Source organism: Pseudonaja textilis, chromosome 2, assembly GCF_049901715.1.
Source record: "Pseudonaja textilis isolate UNSWEBS1 chromosome 2, rPseTex1.2, whole genome shotgun sequence".
Lineage (NCBI taxonomy): Eukaryota > Metazoa > Chordata > Lepidosauria > Squamata > Elapidae > Pseudonaja > Pseudonaja textilis.
In genome coordinates, this window is record NC_141991.1 from 229,578,538 (window position 1) to 229,599,379 (window position 20,842).

At 35.7% G+C, this 20,842-nt stretch overlaps 3 protein-coding genes and 1 long non-coding RNA gene across 11 annotated transcripts in view; 2 read left to right on the plus strand and 2 right to left on the minus strand.

Moving 5' to 3' along the window:
* IPO11 (importin 11) overlaps nucleotides 1-7,002 on the minus strand; it is a 65,926-nt gene extending 58,924 nt beyond the window's left edge. The window contains exons 1-5 of the mRNA XM_087927242.1: nucleotides 6,864-7,002; nucleotides 5,438-5,624; nucleotides 3,705-3,848; nucleotides 2,351-2,451; nucleotides 383-455 (exon numbers count right to left, since the gene is read on the minus strand). Coding sequence (XP_087783368.1) covers nucleotides 383-455; nucleotides 2,351-2,451; nucleotides 3,705-3,848; nucleotides 5,438-5,569 — 450 coding nt within the window. The 5' untranslated portion in view covers nucleotides 5,570-5,624; nucleotides 6,864-7,002. The remainder of the gene's footprint in view (nucleotides 1-382; nucleotides 456-2,350; nucleotides 2,452-3,704; nucleotides 3,849-5,437; nucleotides 5,625-6,863) is intronic.
* Nucleotides 1-20,842, plus strand: part of LOC148127406 (uncharacterized) — a 679,100-nt gene that overhangs the window by 484,442 nt on the left and 173,816 nt on the right. The gene's annotated exons all lie outside the window — the stretch shown is intronic.
* DIMT1 (DIM1 rRNA methyltransferase and ribosome maturation factor) lies at nucleotides 7,529-17,227 on the plus strand. Of its 2 annotated transcripts, XM_087927241.1 has the most exons (13): nucleotides 7,529-7,635; nucleotides 9,336-9,412; nucleotides 9,921-10,006; nucleotides 10,132-10,218; nucleotides 10,881-10,942; nucleotides 11,037-11,130; nucleotides 11,224-11,273; nucleotides 12,593-12,716; nucleotides 12,945-13,037; nucleotides 13,570-13,634; nucleotides 14,850-14,913; nucleotides 14,998-15,104; nucleotides 15,586-17,227. In XM_087927241.1, the coding sequence occupies exons 4-13, from the start codon at nucleotides 10,186-10,188 to the stop codon at nucleotides 15,626-15,628; spliced, it is 735 nt and encodes a 244-aa protein (XP_087783367.1). In that variant the 5' UTR covers nucleotides 7,529-7,635; nucleotides 9,336-9,412; nucleotides 9,921-10,006; nucleotides 10,132-10,185; the 3' UTR covers nucleotides 15,629-17,227. The 2 variants fall into 2 exon arrangements, with proteins under 2 accessions (XP_087783367.1, XP_026572909.1); XM_026717124.2 differs by lacking the exon at nucleotides 9,921-10,006.
* The window catches only part of KIF2A (kinesin family member 2A), a 52,024-nt gene continuing 50,736 nt past the window's right edge, over nucleotides 19,555-20,842 (minus strand). For all 7 annotated transcript variants that reach the window (XM_087927240.1, XM_026717089.2, XM_026717097.2 and 4 more), the window contains one exon: nucleotides 19,555-20,341. In XM_087927240.1, coding sequence (XP_087783366.1) covers nucleotides 20,256-20,341 — 86 coding nt within the window. In that variant the 3' untranslated portion in view covers nucleotides 19,555-20,255. The remainder of the gene's footprint in view (nucleotides 20,342-20,842) is intronic.

The following is a 20,842-nucleotide window of genomic DNA, read 5'->3' on the forward strand; positions in this document are numbered from 1 at the left end:
GTTTTGTTAATTGTCTTCTTCTCCTACTGAGTCATCAGGAAGTCTCAGTTCGCCCACTCTGTCCAGAATGCATTTCAACATCATGTATCCAACAAGAATATAATTGTCCCAAATACAGTATTAATTATTTTTAATCTGATTTATAAAGATGGAAATTGTACAACACCCTGCTTCAATTGGAACAGTTTATAACACTTATAATAGTTTTCAAATAATGTCACAAATCAGATGGAGTAAAATGTCTGATGATTATGCTAATGAACTTTTAAATCTACTCTTAGAAACATGTTAAGATAGAACCCATTTAATTTTAAAAAAATTTTTCACAAAAATACAGTCTCAAAAAAGCATCAACAGATCCAATTTTCTTATATTCACTAACCTGATTTACTGGCTCATTGAAATTAGCAATAAGTCCGGCACGCAGAGTAGATTTCTCTTCTTCTGACAGAGCACTGTTTATTGAAAAATTAAAGCCTATATTAGAAATGACCATGAAAACTTTAGAGAGGTTTCTATGATCAGCAAGAATAATGCAATACTGTAGAATATTTTACAGTAATGCATTTTGATCTAAAGAGGTAATCCTCAAGTTACAATCCTCATTCAGTGATTGTTCAAAATTGTCATGGTGCTGAACTAGGCCTTACAATAATTTCTTTATATAATATATAGGAGAATATTAAGATATTAGAACTTATAAATTTAAAAGAGAAATATCTTGATTTAATCAACCTTTGTTCATTAGGTTCCAAATAAGAGCAAAAAATAAGTGGTTGAAAACCTTAAATTTTAACACTACTTTTGGTACAGGGAATCTGATTAAAAGTTCGATTACTAAAAACACAGATCCAGATTCTATTTGCTCCTTCTTAGTGCAATACTTGTCTCTATGTTTTATTAACAGTTTTAGATCATTTGAAAACAAGATAACAGGTATCTCTTAGTATATGTTATTGTTAAAAACAAATTTCCCTTGTAGCGTATATTTGACAGGATTTCACACAACTGCTATATTTGTGAAAAATTGTCAGACTTGTCACTTTTTATTCAATGAGAACATTTGTTCAACTGACAAAATGTGTAACAAAATGAAAATAGTAAAAAAGATGAATTGATATTACAAATATAAGCAGGGACAATGTTTTCTAATATGCTTTAAACATAAATGAAGTGAATATTAAAAATGATTGTTCTTTTGTAAAATTCATGTGCTGCAACACTGACATCTATAGAATAATAGAAATTATATTCAATGACAGTCTTATTTGATTATTTTCCTTATTACTAAATGATTTGAAAATTTTGACAGTCTGTGAAGTTCATTAAAACTTGAAATAAATTAAAATCTTACTATTCAGAATCAAAATAAACTAAATTAAAAAGAAAAACAGTTAATATTCACAGAAATTATCTTAGAAAAGAGGCTTATAATTTTTCACTATATTGTTATTTTTAATTTAATTTGTATATAAAAGGATTTAAGAGTAGCAAACGAGAGCTTTAAGCTTTCAGGGAAAGAAAAAAAAGAGAAAGCAGATGAGAAGAACAGGCAATATATATCTGACATAAAGAGGATGAACTGGGCAAAAATACAAAAAAAGGAGTGAATTAATTTGTAACTTTCTGCCATGAGGAGCTGAAATATATTTATAATCATCAGTTATCTAGTCTGTTGTTTGCTAGATGCAGGGACCTGGAGTGTGGCAAAATAACCCAAACATTTATCCTTTTCTGTTTATACATGTGGAGACAGATGATACTGAAAATAACTACTATCATATTATAATAACCTTGAAGATCTAAGAAAGAAGCTCAGAGCTTGGAGCTCAATGGGTTTTTTGATCTTTTCTTTCACTGAAAAAAAGAAGACTGCAAGTGAACTACTGATTGCAGGATCCATTCTGAATTGGTCACCAGGATAAGAGGTTTGTTCATCCAATCTTTCAGGCTCATGCTAAAGCCTATCCTTAGGGAATTTTTCAATCTACAGGATGTGTACACTCAGCTGTCCTCACATCTTAGAGATTGAGAAGTTCCTTGATGAGAAGCTCCAGCATGAGTCTGAAAGTTTGGAAGAACAAACCTCTGGTCTTGGTGACCAACTCAGATTGGATCCTGCCACATTATCCTAGGACACACATATTTTCCTTAATTCATGAACGACTGAGTATACAGTATGTACTGTAATGTATACAGTATACAGTATACAGTAAATTATGTTGACGGAAGAGATTTGGTTTCTGAAATTATGGTTAGCTGGATAATGGACTGCTTGCTTCAAATCAGGAAATAATTTTTGAAAGTATAACTGCAGGGATGACAGAGAAGATTAGAAAGTATTCCTTACTGCACTGCCATTCGTCTCCAATAGCGGTCAATTCCATTTTTGAAGTATAGAACAGCCAACCATCTCACATTTATATCCAAACTGTGGTTAGTGAATATGTTCTGTAACAAACAAACAGAATTTAGTATAACGGTAATACAGTATATATAGTGTGTCTTAGGTATTGTACAAAGTTGCAAGTATCTATATTCCCAAATTTTGTGGTAGTGCATGATGTACATAGAGAATAGAGTTTTGAAAATGCTATAGTTGTTGGCCTAAGATATATAGCATAGGCTTAAAATTAAAATGTTCTGATTTTGATTCCCAAGAAAATGTTGACATATGAAGTCATAAACATCTGTCTGTAAATCTTAGAGCATCTCTCTTTTCCCAAGACTATTTGGCAATTACTGGAGGAAGGCTTAATTTCAGGAAAAGATATTGCTGCTTTAAATAGTTGCAGATAGATTATATATTCAACGAATATTTTCCATATAATTTCCACATAATTTCCTAATTCACATATTTAGTTGTATGATCTGTGGATTTAATTCAATGTCATATTAATTCAGAATATTTCAGAATACTAATTTAATCATGAACAGTGTCTGAGTGCTATAGAGGTTGTTCTGTATTCTTATTTCAAAGTGGATAATGATAATTGGCCAGTTTCTTGTATTATATTCACACACTGTAGCAGGTGACACTCAAAGAAAAAAAGCACTTTTTGTTTGAAAGAAAAGAAATACTCCATCTAGCTACATATTTAGCTTAATTATAATTCATATGCATAGTTTATCAATATAATTAAAATGTGACCAACTGCAGTTACTGGGATGTACTCTATACTGAATTTATTACAGTATTTATTGTGTGTATTTTCTTCACATAATTAACTTTCAACCATCAAAAGGCATGCATTTCCTAATAGTTTTTCCTCTTGTGTTCTTTGTGTCAAACAGGAATCAGAATCTAAGGATATCCTAAATCCTTTCATTTAAAGGAGATGATTATTATATATAATATATAAATTGAATAAATAATCCACAACAGTTTGTTTGTTCATTTTATAGAAGTTTTTTTTAAACTGGGGCAGCATTCATCAAAGTTCATCAAAACAGACAACACAATCATATATATTTGGCAGTAAAGTTCAAACAATGAACACATTAAAAAAAATTAAATTATTAGAAACTTAATTACCAATGTGCTCATAATAGCATCACATCTGCTATGTAATACAGGTATATTTAGGAATTGCTATGATAGATACAAAGTATTTATTCCTTATAGGAAAATAGAGAAAGGGTAAATAAAAAAGATGATTATTAAGAGATACTTGAACTAATATAATTGCATTGTTTTAACTTACCAACAAAACTGAATAGAAACCTGGTTGTGTCTCCCACTGTTTTAGTTGTTCCTCTGCTGGTTTTAATACAGAAGTATCTTGACTAGTAGCTTGGGTCAAGACTTGAAGAACAATGTTACTGGCACTATGGAGATCCATGAAAATCTATTCAAAACATTTTTAAAAATGCATTGTTAGCTTTCCTAAGAGGTCCTATTGCTTCTTTTGTACTGATTTAAGTATTTACTAAATGAGAATTAGGGACATTCAAATTTACAAATATTTAATTTTTTATCTACAACAATTATTAGCAACAAACCTCATAAAAAATACAGATCACAATAAAGAATTCGCATATGACCTGACCCCAGATTAAAAAAAAACTTTATCCATTCTTCCAATACTCTCTCATATGGTACTCACACACTAGCTATCAGTGACTTCAAGTACTGAAAATATAAACATGTATAACTGTAATCATAATGGTCACCCATTAAATAAATACAATTTTAAGTTATGCTCAAGGTCCAACAAAAATATAGTACTGATTTGTTTTGTTCAATATTAGTCCTCATGCTAACAAGCTCTTAGACAAATGTGACAAATGATATAAAATAACCAGCTAATATTTGAAAATATATAGAAATAACAGAAGCCCAATTATTCATCAGCATAATTGTCCAAGAGCAACTTGCAGTAATCAATTTTTAAAAAAATCCTTCAATATAATTCCAACTAAAACAGGAAGTAAATAAAACCGTCCTATAAAGATCTGATTTAATAAAAGGCACGTTTAGTTAATTTTTTTGAAAATGTATGCAATCTTTTATGCATGCTTACACTGCAACTAGAAGATTGATTTTTATAATAAATTGAAATAGCACGTGCAAGAAAAAAAACTGGATAATAATAAAGATGACACCACATTGACTTTATCTTGATTTTGCTAATTTTCAGACTGCGTTCTTTGTTCCTAAAATAACACTAAACTCAGAAACAACTCGTAAGAATATTAAAAGAGTAGGAGTCCAAGTCAAGAACCACTTTAGTTCAACATCTTGTCTTTCTTAAAGGTCAACCAAATGTCTATGAAGTACCTGAAAGCTGGAGACAGAGACATACCCTTCCTTCACCATTATTGCTCTGCAGCTGATATCTGGAGCCTGATGCCCTAGGCTGAAGGTAACACTGACAGAACTCCCCTCCATGCATTCATACAATCCTCTTTTAAAACCATCCAAGTTAGTGGCCATCATCACAGTTTTAGCAATGAATTCCATAGCTTACATTACATGTTAGGCAAAGAACTTTATTTTGTCTGTGTTAAATGTCCTTGTGTTCAGTTTATTAGATGGCTGGAAGCCAGCTTCATATTAGAAGTGCCAACATAACAAGGTAGTTTTGTGAGAAGAAAAACTAGATCAGTTCATATTTGGTCTTTGTACTGAAAAGATTTACTGAGCCTTCTAGAAATAAAACTTTCCAGGAAATCAACAGCAGCTGAATACAGAAACATCAGAAGAGGGCAGAAAAAGAGCGCATGGATAAGAGGAATCTGTGAGGATGCAAATTAACAGTTTCATATATTCTTAAGTACTGTATACCCAAGTGCACAAGTATAGATCCGCAATCATCACACTTTAAAGCAGTATCTCTCAATAGGTAATAATCATCCCACTGATACATAGCAGCAGTCTAAATGGATGCTAAGCAAGTCCATTTACATTTCCTCCTGGTGGCACTTCTTAACTCACATGGAAAAAGTGATATGCAGCTGCTCCAATGCCACAAAGATCTGCTAAACCAGCCCTCTGTTTCCCATTGATCTCATTCCTTTCCATGTGCTGTTCGTTTAGTGGTTGTTTCCATCCTGGGCTTTTATACATGCTACCTCAGGAGCCAAGTATAGCAGTTAAAATTTACCTTGTGATGAATTTCTATCTATAATGGATCAATCAAGGAAAGTTGGTAGGAGAAGAAGAAAAGTTGCAGCAGCAACTGACACATCTAGAGTTAGATTCCTTATGAAATTTATCACTTGGCACTGTCAAGAATGACCCAAGGGATCCTCCTTTCTCCCAATGCTTTAGAAACTACCTTATCCATCTCATTTTTGTTTATTGAAGCAAAAGATATTATGTTATTTTTCTAGCAAACAGATACAAAGTAGTGGGAGTCCTGGAATATTTTTAAATACGCTCAATTTTCAGCTCAAGCTTGTTCAGAAGCACAAAGATCAGGAGAGTTTCACCTCTGTAATCATACATAGGATTGCAATTTTAGTGTGCTGCCCTATCTTATTAGACTAACTCATAAAAAAATATAAGAACAGAACACCTATATGGCTATAAAAGTACTTTCTTGAGGGTTGTTGTTTACTGTTGGTCGATCCAGACACTTTTAAAAATAAGTGAAAGGTTGAAAATACACTGTACTAAAATATGTGCTCTGTACTAAAACAGCAGAATCCCTAAACACCAACCTTTAACTTTCTCCAGACTATGCATAATCATTCTGCTTAATCATTTTTTCTCTTAATAAGATTATATTTTTATATCGTTCCTAAACATAGAAGCCTGCTTGTTGGTTTGAGTCGCCTAAACTTAAAAGAGAAGATGACTGAGGTTCATGAGTGATTTAAATAAAGTTACTTGACCTATTGCAACTGCCTTTTCCATTATAACTCAAGGTTCCAAGAATTCCCTCTTTCAATAAATCAGGTGCAACCTCGGAGGAAACTATTCCTGCGGGTATCGGTGACCGAGAAAGATTTCTACCAGGGACAACTTTTCTTCGTTATTCTAGGAGAAGCGACCTTCGTGAGCGCTAGACTTTGACGAGACGTCCAGTCGTAGGACCGTTACATGTTTGTTAGCCAAGGCTTCGGGACATGAGAAAGAAAAGAGCATCGATTAGGCAAAGCATCTCCTAGACCTAGTGAGAAAAGACAGTCTACACACGGCCGCTGGTTCTCCCTCAGGAGCGCACAAGCCCATCCACATTTCAGGACTCGAGCCCGTTCACAACTAGCGACTCCCTCGGCTCATTTCAGTCCCGACAGGCCGCCCGCCGCCTCAGAGTGCGGGGCCTTCGCTGGCTCGCATCCTGACCGGACGGGAAGAAGGGACGGGGCGGAGACAGCCAGGCGTGCCCTCGTCCTCTCTCCCCTCCCTCATTTACCGGTGAAGCCGCGGTTCCTTCACGGGGGTCCTCAGTCTGGCGCAGGCGCCTCCCGCTGGTTCGTTCCGAAGCTCGCGCCACCAACCTCGGCTCACGCACCACCGTGCCGCGGCAGTCCGGCGCGCTACGCACGTCATCGCTCGGCGCTCCTCTTCTCCCAATGGCCCTCTTTCCCTTCCCGCTTCTCGTCCGTGGGGGCCCTCCCGCTTCTCTTTTTCGGGACGATCCCGGCGCCTGAGGAGAGGAGAAAAAAAGGTCCCCCAATTTAAAAACAGGCTAAAAGCGCATTGAAAAGGAAAAGTGGGCGGGAACTTTTGTTTCGTTTTGTTGGAAATGTGGGAGAAGAACGCAGCTTTCACCTTTTTGTGTGTGTGTGTGGCTGTCAATCTCCTTCCCTCCCGATTCTTCTTTGCCAAGAATGACCCTTAGTTTTATAAGGACCAACACCAACGGCGTTTCTCAATTCCCCTTCGCAGAGTACTTAAAACACTTCCCGAAACTCACTACTCTGATTCGTACCTTGAGGCCAGGTGCTTTGCGGAAAATTGGGTCCTCCCGCGCTTTCGCCGCTTTCGCTTCCGAAGGAACGGCGGAACTACTCGTCCCGGCAGCCCCCGCGCGTGCGATGACCAACCCGCCCTCCCTCCCCTCCACCCACTTCGCCTTCCTCTTCCGAGCTTCGCATGCTGGAGGCCCGGCAGAGCCATGCCGAAGGTGAAGACGAAGCCGCGGTCCCGACCGCCCCGTGGAGAAAGGAAAGGGAAAGGCCCTGGTGAGAGGAAGTTCTCGGGCGAGGGAGGTCAGGCTGCAACGGACTGCAGCTTTGTATCATTTACTACACAGGCGGGGGAGGGGGCGCTATGGTGATAGTAATTTGGAGGGTACCGAGTACTTTGGCTTCGCTATAGAAGTGATTTCGAATCTTCCCCCAGAAGTATCCAGATTCTAATAGAAAGAGAATATATGTATGTGTGTGTGTGTGTGTGTGTATGTATGTATGTTTTATTTATTTGTCAAGCGATTATAAGATAACAGGTATAAGTATAAACATAGTTATGAATCCATGAAATGGGTACATATAAGAAAAACGAAAAGAAACAATAGGACAGGGACGGTAGGCACGTTGGTGCGCTTATGCACGCCCCCTACAAACCTCTTAGGAAAGTCAATAGTAGACAGTCTAAGATTAAAGTGTTTGGGGAAGAAACCACAGAGTCAGGTAGAGTATTCCAGACATTGACCACTCTGTTGCTCAAGTCATATTTCCTGCAATCAAATTTGGTGTGATTAACCTTGAGTTTGTATCTATTGTGTGCTCTTGTATTGTTATGGTTCAACCTGAAGTATTCATTGACAGGTAGGACTTTGCAATGTATGATTTTATATACTATACTTAGATCGGACCAAAGATGGAGTAATTCAGGGTTTGCTAGGTCTAGAATTTCAAGTCTGGTGGCATAAGGTATTCTGCAATGAGTATGTATGTATGTATGTACACACACAGACACACACACACATATGGCTCAGGGCTGAACTGTGGAGTCCTCGTAATGGTGATGACTCCATATCGAGCCTCTTTTCAGCTAGTTTCCTCTTCGGATATTAGTTTAAAGATCAAGGGCGGTGGGGGCGGGGAATGTCTGGTAGAACTTCCCCAAATTGGTCAGGTCTGCAAAGCAGAACCCATGATTCAGCAGCTGAAAAGTTTAGCTGGCTCTGGAGTGGTTATCCATAATAAAAGCCTTGGTTATAGAAGAACAGTGATTTTTTTCATGGGGAATTTAATCAGGAAATTTCCTCTGACCTCATCGCCCCCCCAAAATCATAATCTAAAAATATGCAAAACAGAATCTTGTGCTTCAAGTGAGGAAACAAAAATTGAACAAATTTGACCAGAACCAGGTAAGCTACATTTAGAGAAGGAATAGAAAAGCTTTTGAAGAAAGAGCATTGCAGACCACTAAATATGGAGGTGTTCTTTTAGGGATAGCAAACAGTCAGTAAGTAGTTCAGAAAGCAGGTGGAAGGAATAACACATTCAACTCAATATTAATATATATTAAAAGCTAATATTCCAGAGAATTTGAAAAGAGATTGGCTATTACAACAAGACAGTCACTTAATCTGAGCATGATTTAAAATTTGTAGAAAGATTTCTAATGTGCAATCCACAAGCAGTGCAATGTGGAAGCATATTTCTGAGCTGGAAGAAATTTATAAGGAAGAGTGAGAAAATATTTTTAAAAACTAGATTTAAAGATAAAGCTTGGGAACTTCAATCATATCTTGTTGTTCTGATGCTACTTTCTCTGACAAGGGTGCCAAATTCTGAATTGAGTAAATTATTAGAAATAATCCCATGATTTAAGACTTGTATAAAAAAAACTATTGGCAAGTTTGATACAAAACTAAGGAGAGTTTGATACAAAATGACTCATTATCAGTATGCATCTTAAAATTTATTTTTATTAGTTGGCATTAGGTTCAATACTGGACTTGGTCAGCATATTTTGAAAAATCCCCTGATTGTTAACACCATTATAGAAAAGGTAAGTGATAATCACAATCATCCAGTGTAAGAAAATCAGTTATTCTCACACATTATTATTAAACTAGTGGTATTTGAAGCTACTAATGTATACCTATTTAGTTAGAAAGTCTCATTGAAATCAAAAGATCTGTTTCTCACTAAACAGAATTTTATAAAATACTTAAGAAATAAAATATGAAATTTTGAAAAAAAAAGTTCAACTATACCTGTACACAATACAAATTTCCTTGTACCTTTTAAAGAAATATAAAAAGTATCAGAATGGTTGTATCTGGTACTCAGATGATACATCAGAGAAAAATTAAGTTAAATACTTTGTACACATTTAATAGAGGGACCTTTTTGACTTGATAGAATTCTGCTTTAGTAAGTAATTTCTCGATGTATCTCGGCCTTTCCAAGTAGGCCACACTAGGAAACCAGTGTCATGTAAATCAGTATTATTTTCTGAAACTACAATAACAGAATCTTGCAAGTCTGAATGCATTCCTCTCCTTTCCCTTCAGAAGAACTAGGGAGGATCCTATCTGAGATGTTTATTCATGCTACATTCTTGCTCTGGACATAACTTCTTTATCCGACCATTGCTTTGGTGTGGCTCTCCTCCTGTCCCACAAGACCATTCCCTTTCCCCTGTACATTATGTTGTATATCAATTAAATTTGTCTATATGCATTGCTAACAAGCCTAGGTAATAATATTTTATTCATTCTTTAGGCTTCCTTATACCCTACAGATGTTGTTTTAGAAGTGGGTCCTGGAACTGGCAACATGACAGTGAAAATGTTAGAAAAGGTGAAAAAGGTAAATCTAAAAATAAAGAAATGCTTTTCTTTCCCTGTTTGATCACAAGGAGATAGCACAAAATAGGAAAAGATAATCAAACAAAAATTGATTGATCATGTAAAAGAAGAACTAAAAGGAAAGAATCAAAGCCTAACAACAGCCTATATTGTATCCCTCCCCATTCAACCCTCCTTCAACAGAGGGGGGAGGGATACAACACTTCCTATCTCCTGTTTACAATGCAACAGTTCCAAGAAGGTTCCACACTCATTTACACCTTGGTTCAGGTGATTCTGAGGATACAGATAAGCCCTAAATGCCTCAGTGACTCTCAGAGGGTTAAGGATAACTGTAAGAGCGCTAATGACTAATGACTGCAAAGAATATAAACTTATTTGCCACCAGTCAGTTAGAATGGAAGAAGCTTCTTGGATGAGAAATGAAACATTTTCAAAGAAAAAAAACAGGAAAGTCTAGTTGCTTTTTGGAAAAAAAAGCACCCTTGGGATAGCTAATGTATGAGGAAAATCGGTATCCAACTACAAAGTTTAAAGAAAGAACCTTAATATTTACAGCTAAATCAGAAATTTGTTTAAAATTCTATAACAACATAAAGTAATTTTGGGATTTGTTATATACGATATGTCCACAACAACATTTTATATATGATTCTCTTTCAGGTAATTGCTTGTGAACTTGATGTAAAGCTTGCTGGTGAACTTCAGAAAAGAGTCCAGGGAACGTAAGTGCTCTGTGTGATAGCAAAGTCACGGTGTTTTTTAAACTAGAACCTCTCTTGGAAATATATTAATGATACAGTGTTATTTTCATTTCAGACATTTGGCTAACAAACTTGAAATAAAAATTGGAGATGTATTGAAAAGTGACCTTCCTTTTTTTGATGCTTGTGTGGCTAATTTGCCATACCAAGTAAGTATAAAACAAGACTTGAAAAATAAGACATTGTCTTTTTGTATTACTCTTGTAGTAATCAATTTTTTTTTTTAATCTCTCCACCCCCAGATTTCTTCTCCTTTTGTTTTTAAGCTATTGCTGCATCGGCCTTTCTTTAGGTATGTAGAAAAATATTCAGTATTTAATATAGTTTAGGTGCTTTTAGAAATAATATCCAATTATCCAAATATTACTATGATTAAACCTACAGATTAAAATTAGCACATTTATCTAGAAAAGACTTAGCACTGTGACAAACTAAATTTTGTAAGAAATCAAGTTCTATATATTGGGGGGGGGACACCCCTGGGGTATGGAAACAAGCAAAGTCCCATCTGTGGGATGCAGGAAACACACAAAGCCACAGTCCGGTCCGCAGGAAAACCTCTCTCCATGGAACTGGTCCTTGGCGTCCAAAAGTTTGGGGACCAAGATGTTGAGACTCTAGAAAAAGTACAGAGAAGAGCAACCAGGATGATTAGGGGACTGGAGACTAAAACATATGAAAAACAGTTACAGGAATTGGGCTAGTCTAGTGAAGAGAAGGACGAGGGGAGACACGATAGCGGTCTTCCAATATTTGAGGGGCTGTCACAGAGAGAAAGGGGTCAATCTATTTTCTAAAGCATCTGTAGGCCAGACAAGGAATAATGGATGGAAACTGAACAGGGAGAGATTTAACCTGAAAATAAGGAAAAACTTTCTGACAGAACAATCAACCAGTGGAACAGCTTGCCCTTGGAAGTTGTGGGACACCATCACTTGAGACTTTCAAGAAGAGATTAGACTGCCATTTGTTGGAAATGGTGTAGGGTCTCCTGCCTGGGCGGGGGGTTGGACTAGATGACATACAAGGTCCCTTCCAACTCTGATTATCTGACTGCTGCTATATATCTACTTTTCAGTGGAAATATTTTGCTTGACTCACACCACCACACCAAACTGGCTATCTCTCTAAAACCGTTGTTAGAGGGTCCCTACACAAACTCTGAAATGCCTATAAATATTGTCAGATAAGTTTAAAGAAATATTCATCTGGAAGGGGTTGAAGCAAACTATGTTGTTTATCAATCTATGATTTATAAACATCAATCCTCTCTTACCTTTTAAGAACAACTTTTTATTTCAGGAGCATTGTGTGATTTAAACTATTTGAAATCTTCCTACAATAATAATACTCGTACTGCATTTAACATCTAAGTCCTCACAATATTTTCAATTTCATTTACTAAGCTACCCAGTAGTGATGCATGATTTAACCTAGCCTAGAGTATCTACTGGATATTCATGGAGTTCAAAACATTAAGCTGGTTCAAAACCTATCAGACAGTAGTATATTTGTATCAACATAGCCGAACAAATATCAAGTTCTTAATCTTTTCCAGGATAGGGCTAATTCAGAGTGATATTAAACTTGCATCCAATGTTTATTTTCCAGGTGTGCAGTACTCATGTTTCAAAGAGAATTTGCTCTTCGCCTAGTTGCAAAACCAGGCTCTCACCTATATTGTAGGCTATCTGTTAATACTCAGCTGTTAGCTCGTGTTGATCATCTAATGAAAGTAAGCAAAACAATAAGTAATTTTATCCTGAGTTTTTGAAATTTTAGATAATAGACAGGAGGGGTATAAAATTGTGAAGTTGTAATAGATTGAAGATAGGTTTTTATTTGTTTTATTATTAAATGACTTGGTAGTTCACAACACTCAAAGAAATTACAACAAAATGAATTAAAAATAGAAAGATAAAGTTATTCTTTCTTTCACACTTGACTTTATTATGTTTAACAGGTAGGAAAAAATAATTTTAAACCACCACCCAAAGTTGAATCCAGTGTTGTAAGGATAGAACCAAAGAACCCTCCGCCTCCAATTAACTTTCAGGTGAGATTTATCAGTATGATCTGAAATCCATGAAAACAGCTTAGGATCCCTTATATGTACATTATCTTTGGAGATTTGGACAACTATGCTTGAGTGCCATATTTTGTGTGAAGTTTTTCTAATGCTTCATATTTTGTTATTCACTAACAGCATTAAATGATAACTAAGTATATAGGATGTGGAAGCATTCATAGCTTCATTTGGAGGAGATAGCTTCAGGAAATCAAAATATTACCTATTGGTGAAGAATATGAGGAAAGAATATAGTCAACGATATGAGTAAAATAAACCTGCTCTTAATCAAAATGATTTATATCTTAAGGAAAGTTTAAACTGTTTAATTTATCCAATTATCCTTATCACGCTTTCCATGAATACCAATCATAGAACACATTCTGAGCTAAGATTAAAGTACAAATGAAAAAAAGAGGGAAGATGATGAAAGATGTTAGAGGTTACCTTAATAGTGACCAACAGAAAGCAGCCTTCATGTGTGACACAAAAAACTTTCTGTTTAATCTCTAATGTTTAGGAGTGGGATGGTCTCCTGAGGATAGTGTTTGTCAGAAAAAACAAGACACTTGCTGCCATTTTCAAGTAAGTTACATTTTTTAAATGTTGAATTGCTTGCAGCTTTGTCATTGGAACTTTCCTGAGATTGTTGATTCCCCCTTCAGTGTTTTGCTTGTAATTTTTGTTGCTAAAAGATAGAAGTTGATGAAATATTGTTTTTTGGACCACAGAAATCTTAAAAGTGTGTATTTCTATATGAATACTAGACAAAAGTGTATATTTCTTAGATTTTGTGTTGGCTGTTAACCAAGAGCAGAGAATAGAAGAATGTGGTTGATTTGATTTATACCCAGTTTTGTCTGGACATTCTTGAGAAAGAGACTCAGAAGGCCTTTTTCTTTTTGTTACTCAAAGCATTCTAAGTGTGTGTTCTGACCCAAGCCTCGTTCAAATCAAACAAACACAAAACATAAAAGCAGAACCTTTTTAATGCATCTCTATAAATTCTGTTCATTCACAGCAAAGCGCTATTAAAACTAATTGTCCCAGATAAGAGCAAGCCCTGTCAAGGTTGTGCAAGAACACAAAATTAAGTGCAAGGAAATATTCAAAGGCAAAAGTCTCCGAAAACAAACCAGGATAGGCCGAACTTCAAGGACTTGAAGTGCAAGAACTTCTTTGCTTCCTGCAAAGAATCCCATCTCTGAGGGCTGGCTTTTATCCCTTAAGGGAGAGGCCATCATCTTGCAGCCTTACTTCTGAATCACCTGTGCTGCTCCAACTGCTCTTTCCTTCGAGCAGCCCTGCACACACTGGGCACAGGCTCCTCAGGGTCCTCTGCATCACTGCTGCCAGACTCCACAAACTCCAAAGGCAGCACCTCCCTGCATCACACGCAGGCCCCTCACCCGAGTCCTCGCTCTCAGAGACCTCAACTGCCCACACCTGCTGCCAGTAAACCACAACAGTGTGTATCATTTCATTGAATGTGTATTCCCATTGATGGGATGCAGATATGTTAAATTCAATAGTCTATAAGATTTAGACACCTCACTTGCATAGAATAATGTGAGCAGTTAGTGTGAAGTATCAAAAAACAAAGTATGAAGCTTTATTTGGACATGGTATAAGAAGGTCAGTTTGTAAGGTCAGTTTGTAAGAACTCTTAAGAGATGTTGGTGCAAACTAATGTTAAAGAAATAATCAGCTGAAAGACATTTGCAAAGGAACAATTTACAATTCAAACTTTTCAAAAAAAAAAAAATTCTATAACTGATTTTCCTTTTTTCATTATTGCAGTTCAAATGCTGTGAAACAGTTGCTCGAACAGAATTACAGAATTCACTGTTCACAAAATAATTTGGTAAATCTTTCTGATCTATTTACAATCTTTTATAAAGCATCTTTGTCTTGAACCATGTCACATATTTTTCTATTTTGCCAACAGCAAATTCCTGAAAATTTCAATATTGCTGAACTTACACATGAAATCCTAAAAGATACCGGCTATTCAGAAAAACGTGCCCGAGTAATGGATATTGATGATTTTATAAGGTAAAACAAATTTACTTCAAGATAACTCTATTTCATAGTTTAAATAGAGAATTTACTGGAATAACAGCTGTTACTTAATATTGCACTTTATATAGTGGCACTAATGGTTCTATCGAATGATTTTGCCCTGAACAAAACTGTAGGAAAAGAATGTGCCATGGTAAAAGCAAAGTTGTGAAGATTATCTGAGTGGAAGAAACTAGTCAATATAATAAAATTAGCTTCAAGATGAAGTGTAATGTCAAGTGCAGGAAATCAGTAGTCAAGGCGGTTCAAATGAATATCATTTTTTATTGCATGCTAACAATCTCTAGACTGATGACACACTCAACCCTTCCATTGGACTCTGCCTGGTCATCTCCCACATGTACAAAAAAACATTGTTCTTCCTGCGTGGAAGATTAAAAATGGTGTCCATTTGGAAGTAACATCCATTATGCCATCTAAAGCTTACTAACACTAGAATATTTTCATTTTTCAGTGTTCTTCATGGCTTCAACGCAAAAGGGATTCACTTTTCCTGAAGGGATTACAGGAAAGCTGCTGTGAAGATTGAACTAATTTATATAAATAAATGTTATAGTAGAATATATTCACAATGAATGTCAACCAACCATCAACTGGTTGTTATCCAGTTTCTGCTTCTTTTGATTTTATTTGGTGAAGAACGTATCCGTTTATAAATATTATTAAAAGCATCTGGAAATGCATCCCAGAGCATCTAGCCTCTCCCAGTGTGCTTAATATTCCAAGCAAAGTATTGATATTGTTATTCATTTTTTAAAAATGCGTAACTGATACGGAAGTTAGGATTTTGTCTACTCTCAGAGTTGACATTCTCTGTCTTTTTTAATGGCCAAATGTTCTTTACATTGTGTATTGCAATAATTATTTTCTATCAAAGGGATTACTTCTAGTCATACCTTTATTTACAAGACTGCAATGTAGTCTTTAATATTGTACAATAATAATTTTCTCCATACTCTCTATTTCATGTCATGGTTGAATATTTGTGTGTGTATGTGTGTGCGCACATGCATATATTCATGTGTGTCTTCCTATCTGTTTATTCCTGGCAATTCCCCGGACTAGTCTATGGATTATTCTCGGCAAAGTTATTGGAAGTGGGTTTGGTATTGCCTCCTTCCTAGGCTGAGAGCACTGACAAGCTCAAGGTCATTGAGGCAGGACTAGGACTCACGGTCACCTGGTGGTTTCTAATCTGAGGCCTTAACTACTACATCAAAATTCTACAAATGAGCGCAGCAAATAGTAATCTATACCTTGTTCTGCTCGGTTTATAAAATTAGACTTCTCTTAAAAGAGCAAAGTCTCTAATTCTTAAACTACATGCAACACTCTTACCCCATTATTAAGATACTATGTAGCTAAACTTTTTATAACTTAAATTATTAAACAGATGACATCACTAATCACAATGCAGCAATATAATCAGGATAATTGACAACACATCTAGATATTGATTATGCTAAGCTCAGTTTGTTAGTCTACATTCAGTCATTTGGAAAAGAAAGTTAACGTTTCCTTTTTTCCATTCTGTATTAATTATGCAAACAACTTTTACCTAACATTCAGTTTAAAAAAAAACACACGTCTGAGCAATTCATAAATGTAAATAAATATATAGTTTGGGCAGGAGGTTGAACTAGATTTCTTTAAGATCTTTTCCAGCCTATGATTCTACCTTGTTGACAAACCATATAATTTTAGCCATAAAAGCCAGCACTGTAAATTTAATCTGGAAACTATTGGTAACCAACATAGGCCTTTCAAAGAGTTACACAGGATTGCAGCAAGAAGTGCCAAGCAACAAGCAGGTTGCTGCAATTTGAACCATTTTATTTTCTTATATTCTTTTGAGTTGGTTCCTTTATGAAGGAAGCAGAATAAAGGCCTGGGCTTCCAAATTCATCAGCTTCTTATGGGCAGAAGCTTCCAAGGAACATTATACTTTTATCTCTCTCAAAGAATTATTGAAAGAGAGTATTAACACACACAAAGGTTGATACTATGGTACTTTTGAGGTAAATTTACCATGTTGAGCCAAGTGGGGATTGTGTAACCATGCTAGCAAACAATATACTTACCTTCTTGCATGCTTATTATGTGTAAGACTGATTTGATGTTTTTCCAGCTTAGTCATATCCCATTTTTTCAGCAACTGAGAGGAAATATACACTGCTGCAGTTTCTGCTCTACCTTTAGTTTCCAAGGAGCATAGAAAGAATCTGCTAATTGGTTCAGACCTTGGAGTGATGAATTCACTTTTAGTGAAACATTGAATGCAGTCATCCACAGTCCAATTTCAACCTTATTAGGCCCACCAATAAATGGAATGCATTGGACTCACAACTCAATTCTTGGAAGTTTCCTCATACACAGTCAGTCCCATCCAAGCTAGAACATAACATGCTTCCTTCATATGGAAAAGGATTTTTAAAAACCTGAAATGCTTCCTTGAACTACTGTATTTAAGCTACATGTAAAAGGTAGGCTTTCCAATTCTCAGGTGACTGGATCCATCGTAAAAAAATTTAGCCACCTGTTCAAACTTATACCTATTAGTAATTCTGTTAATTATTCTGGCCTTTATTATGTATAGTTTAAGTGTAACTGGTGTTCCTTGCAGAAGAAAAAGATCAAAGTGCTTTCACTGTTGTCAGCAGTAGTAACAGATCTCAGCATCATCTGCATGCAATATGCTGTATGCCTACCATTAATATTTGAGGGAGGGGTGGAATTTGTCTTGAAATAATTAACCATGCAGCTAACAGGACAATACTACAGCCTTATTTTGCTAGTTTCCATGTCTACAACCTGAACTGCTTTTTTTTGTAAGTGTAACTTCTAGAAAGGTATTCTGAAATAGCTTCCACAAGGATACCCTTCTCTCTTATTGTGATACTATTTTTCCCTGAAAGACCAGATTTTTCTGCAAATTGCCTTTAAAACAGAGATCAACTTAAATTTGCATAAGCTATAGCAATTGAGATTTCCCCCCTCATCTAACCTTGGGATAAGAATGTCATTTTCTTTTCTGGTGAATCAAATAGACATTACTTAGCTTACAGAAGAAAACTCAATGTCCTTACGTATGATTAAAAAGTCTTCTCATAGTCCTTATGATGTGCCCTCCAGAAAGGATATCATACAGAAGACTTTGCATTTTCACACAGATGACAAAATCAAAAGCTTAGGAAGGATCTAGCAAACAACCACACATTTTTAAGTATATCAGTTTTACCTTCCTGCTTGATGTATACTTCAGCCAAAATTAGTTCAAATATTCCTTATTCTCTACCATAGAATAAATTCTATGTCAAAAATAGAACATGGGTTGTTAACTGGTCTATAAATATATTTCCACCAACGTCAATAGCTGTCAAGAAAACATAATACTTCACTCAGCAAACGGCCAATTCTTATTAGAAAAAAGGTGTACCAATTCTCAGTCTGAGACTTATAGTTCTTTTATAGAAGCAAAATTCTCATTTCTAATTTATATTTCATAATTAAATTTATTAAACACAATTGTGTAAAATCTACATTGCTATTTCAGTTTCATGTTTACAGGTGCTTTGTCATCAAGATAATGGCAAGGGATTTCCACAGCCTACCTTCTTATGGGAATTATCTTAAATACTGAAAACATTGGCTTATTTACACTCTCTTGTCATTGCTTTCCCTGTATTTCCCTCAGTCACAGCACAGATGGATTATGTTCCAGAAACAAAACATGAAACAGTTTCAAGTAATGTTTGTTGCTGAAGTGAGTGCCTGGAATATATATCTTGGGAACAGAGCTAACTCCTAGAGAGTCCTGAACAAATCTGACTTTAAAGAAAAGACATAAAAAGGTAATTCTTTTAGACAGCAATTTGGAAAAAATTAGTGCCACCACCTTAAAAGTGCTGGACACACAGTGCCATTTATGAAGGCTTTAGGCTTCATGGAATATTTTTCAGCATGTGGAGTATATATTGTGCCAATCCTCAAAAGATACTAATTCACTCCACTTTTCAAGTGATGGCACTGTACAACTGGAAGATACATATTAGCTACTTTCTTTTAAAGCAACAGTACTAACTACTTGCAAACTACAATTAATGCACATGTAAACTGTCATGCATCAAAAAGCCAATTTTAATAGGAAGAGAAAGGGTTATTTTGATATCCTATTTTTGGATACCTCTTCTATTCTTATGTAGAGATCAGGTTGCATTTTTACTTGGACAACCCTCTAGGACACATATTGTAAATCTTCACTACTCTAGATATAACTCTCCTTCATAATCCAGAACCATTTTATTACATATTCACTAATTTATAGCTTTGTTCTTTACAAAGAAGATGTTAGATTCACTCTTTATGGCATTGAAAGAAACCATGATTCCCGATTTATACAGAGAAAAAAAATGAAATGGCTCACTGTCAATCCACACTGACAGTTTTTAATTCCAGATCAATGATATGGCACATAACTATGAAATGAAGAACTAGTCACAAAAAGAAAAACAAAACAACACACATTAAAATGTACAAATAGTAAAAGTAATTTACATTGACAAATAAAGAGTGGCATTTATTAAGGCTGTGCTTTAGAGAGGACATTTAAGATCAGGTTGCCTTGATCAAGGCACAAAACACGTAGAGGTAAGCACAGCTGTTTAGAGGAAGAGGTATATACAATCACTGATGAGGTGGGCATGCATACAAATACAAAACTGCACAGCTGTTCTTTGCAACAATTTGACTAAATGAAACAAAATTCTGTGAAGTTTTTACAAGTCCACCATTGTACTTCATTATTTAAAAAAAAAATTGGCAAAGATTTCCAAAACATAAAAAGATTCACAATTTTGAGTACGTTAAAACATTTGAAACAAAAGTGCTTCCCAGCTCCCAAACCTGCCTGGCTGTGCTATCTGGTCTAGATGCATTTTCCAGACATTAAGGAGCGTTCCACACAACTGAAATGTTGGCTGGGGGAGGAAGAAATGGAACATTTCTACAGACACTTCAAAAGTTTTAGATCTTTCAAGTAGATGAGACTTCTTACTACTTCATTTCCAACCAGCTGCGTGGTATAGCAATGAAGATTCAGGCATCTTTTAGCAGCAGAAGTTTGCCTCAAAGGGCACGTGGTCTCTTCGGATTGATTTGTTTACTAGCCTGTTCTTCTTCTTGTAGTGCTGTGCGAAAGGACTTCACTTTATCTAAAAAGTAACAAAAAAGGGAAAGTTCTATAAAATAATTTCAATGGGTTTCCTATGCCCAATTCATGAGGCAACAACTTCATTTGGATATAATCTTTAAACTAGCTTAAAGGAGAACCTGAAGGCTGCTGGGACCCCTAGACTCACCTCCTCTCTATTCCTCCACCAGGATGGCCACAAAGAGAAAACTGAAAGCTTCTGCTCCTGTTCTAAATAAATCAAACCATAGCTTACCTGCAACTCCAAAAGGGTACCTAAACATACCTTCTTCATATGGTATAGTTGGAAGTAATATAAATGAAAGCAAAGTCTTCTACATGAAACACAAGATGAATGAGAATTGTAGGAACCTAAGGCTTGCTGTAAATGATAGTGGATCAGTTTTCCACAACTGTTAAGATGTGTTAGGATTACTACCCTCCTATGTTGTCTATACATGTGGCAGGCTACAAATTACAGAAAGATATCCCAACTTCTCCCTTTTTGATACAGAAAGTTTGA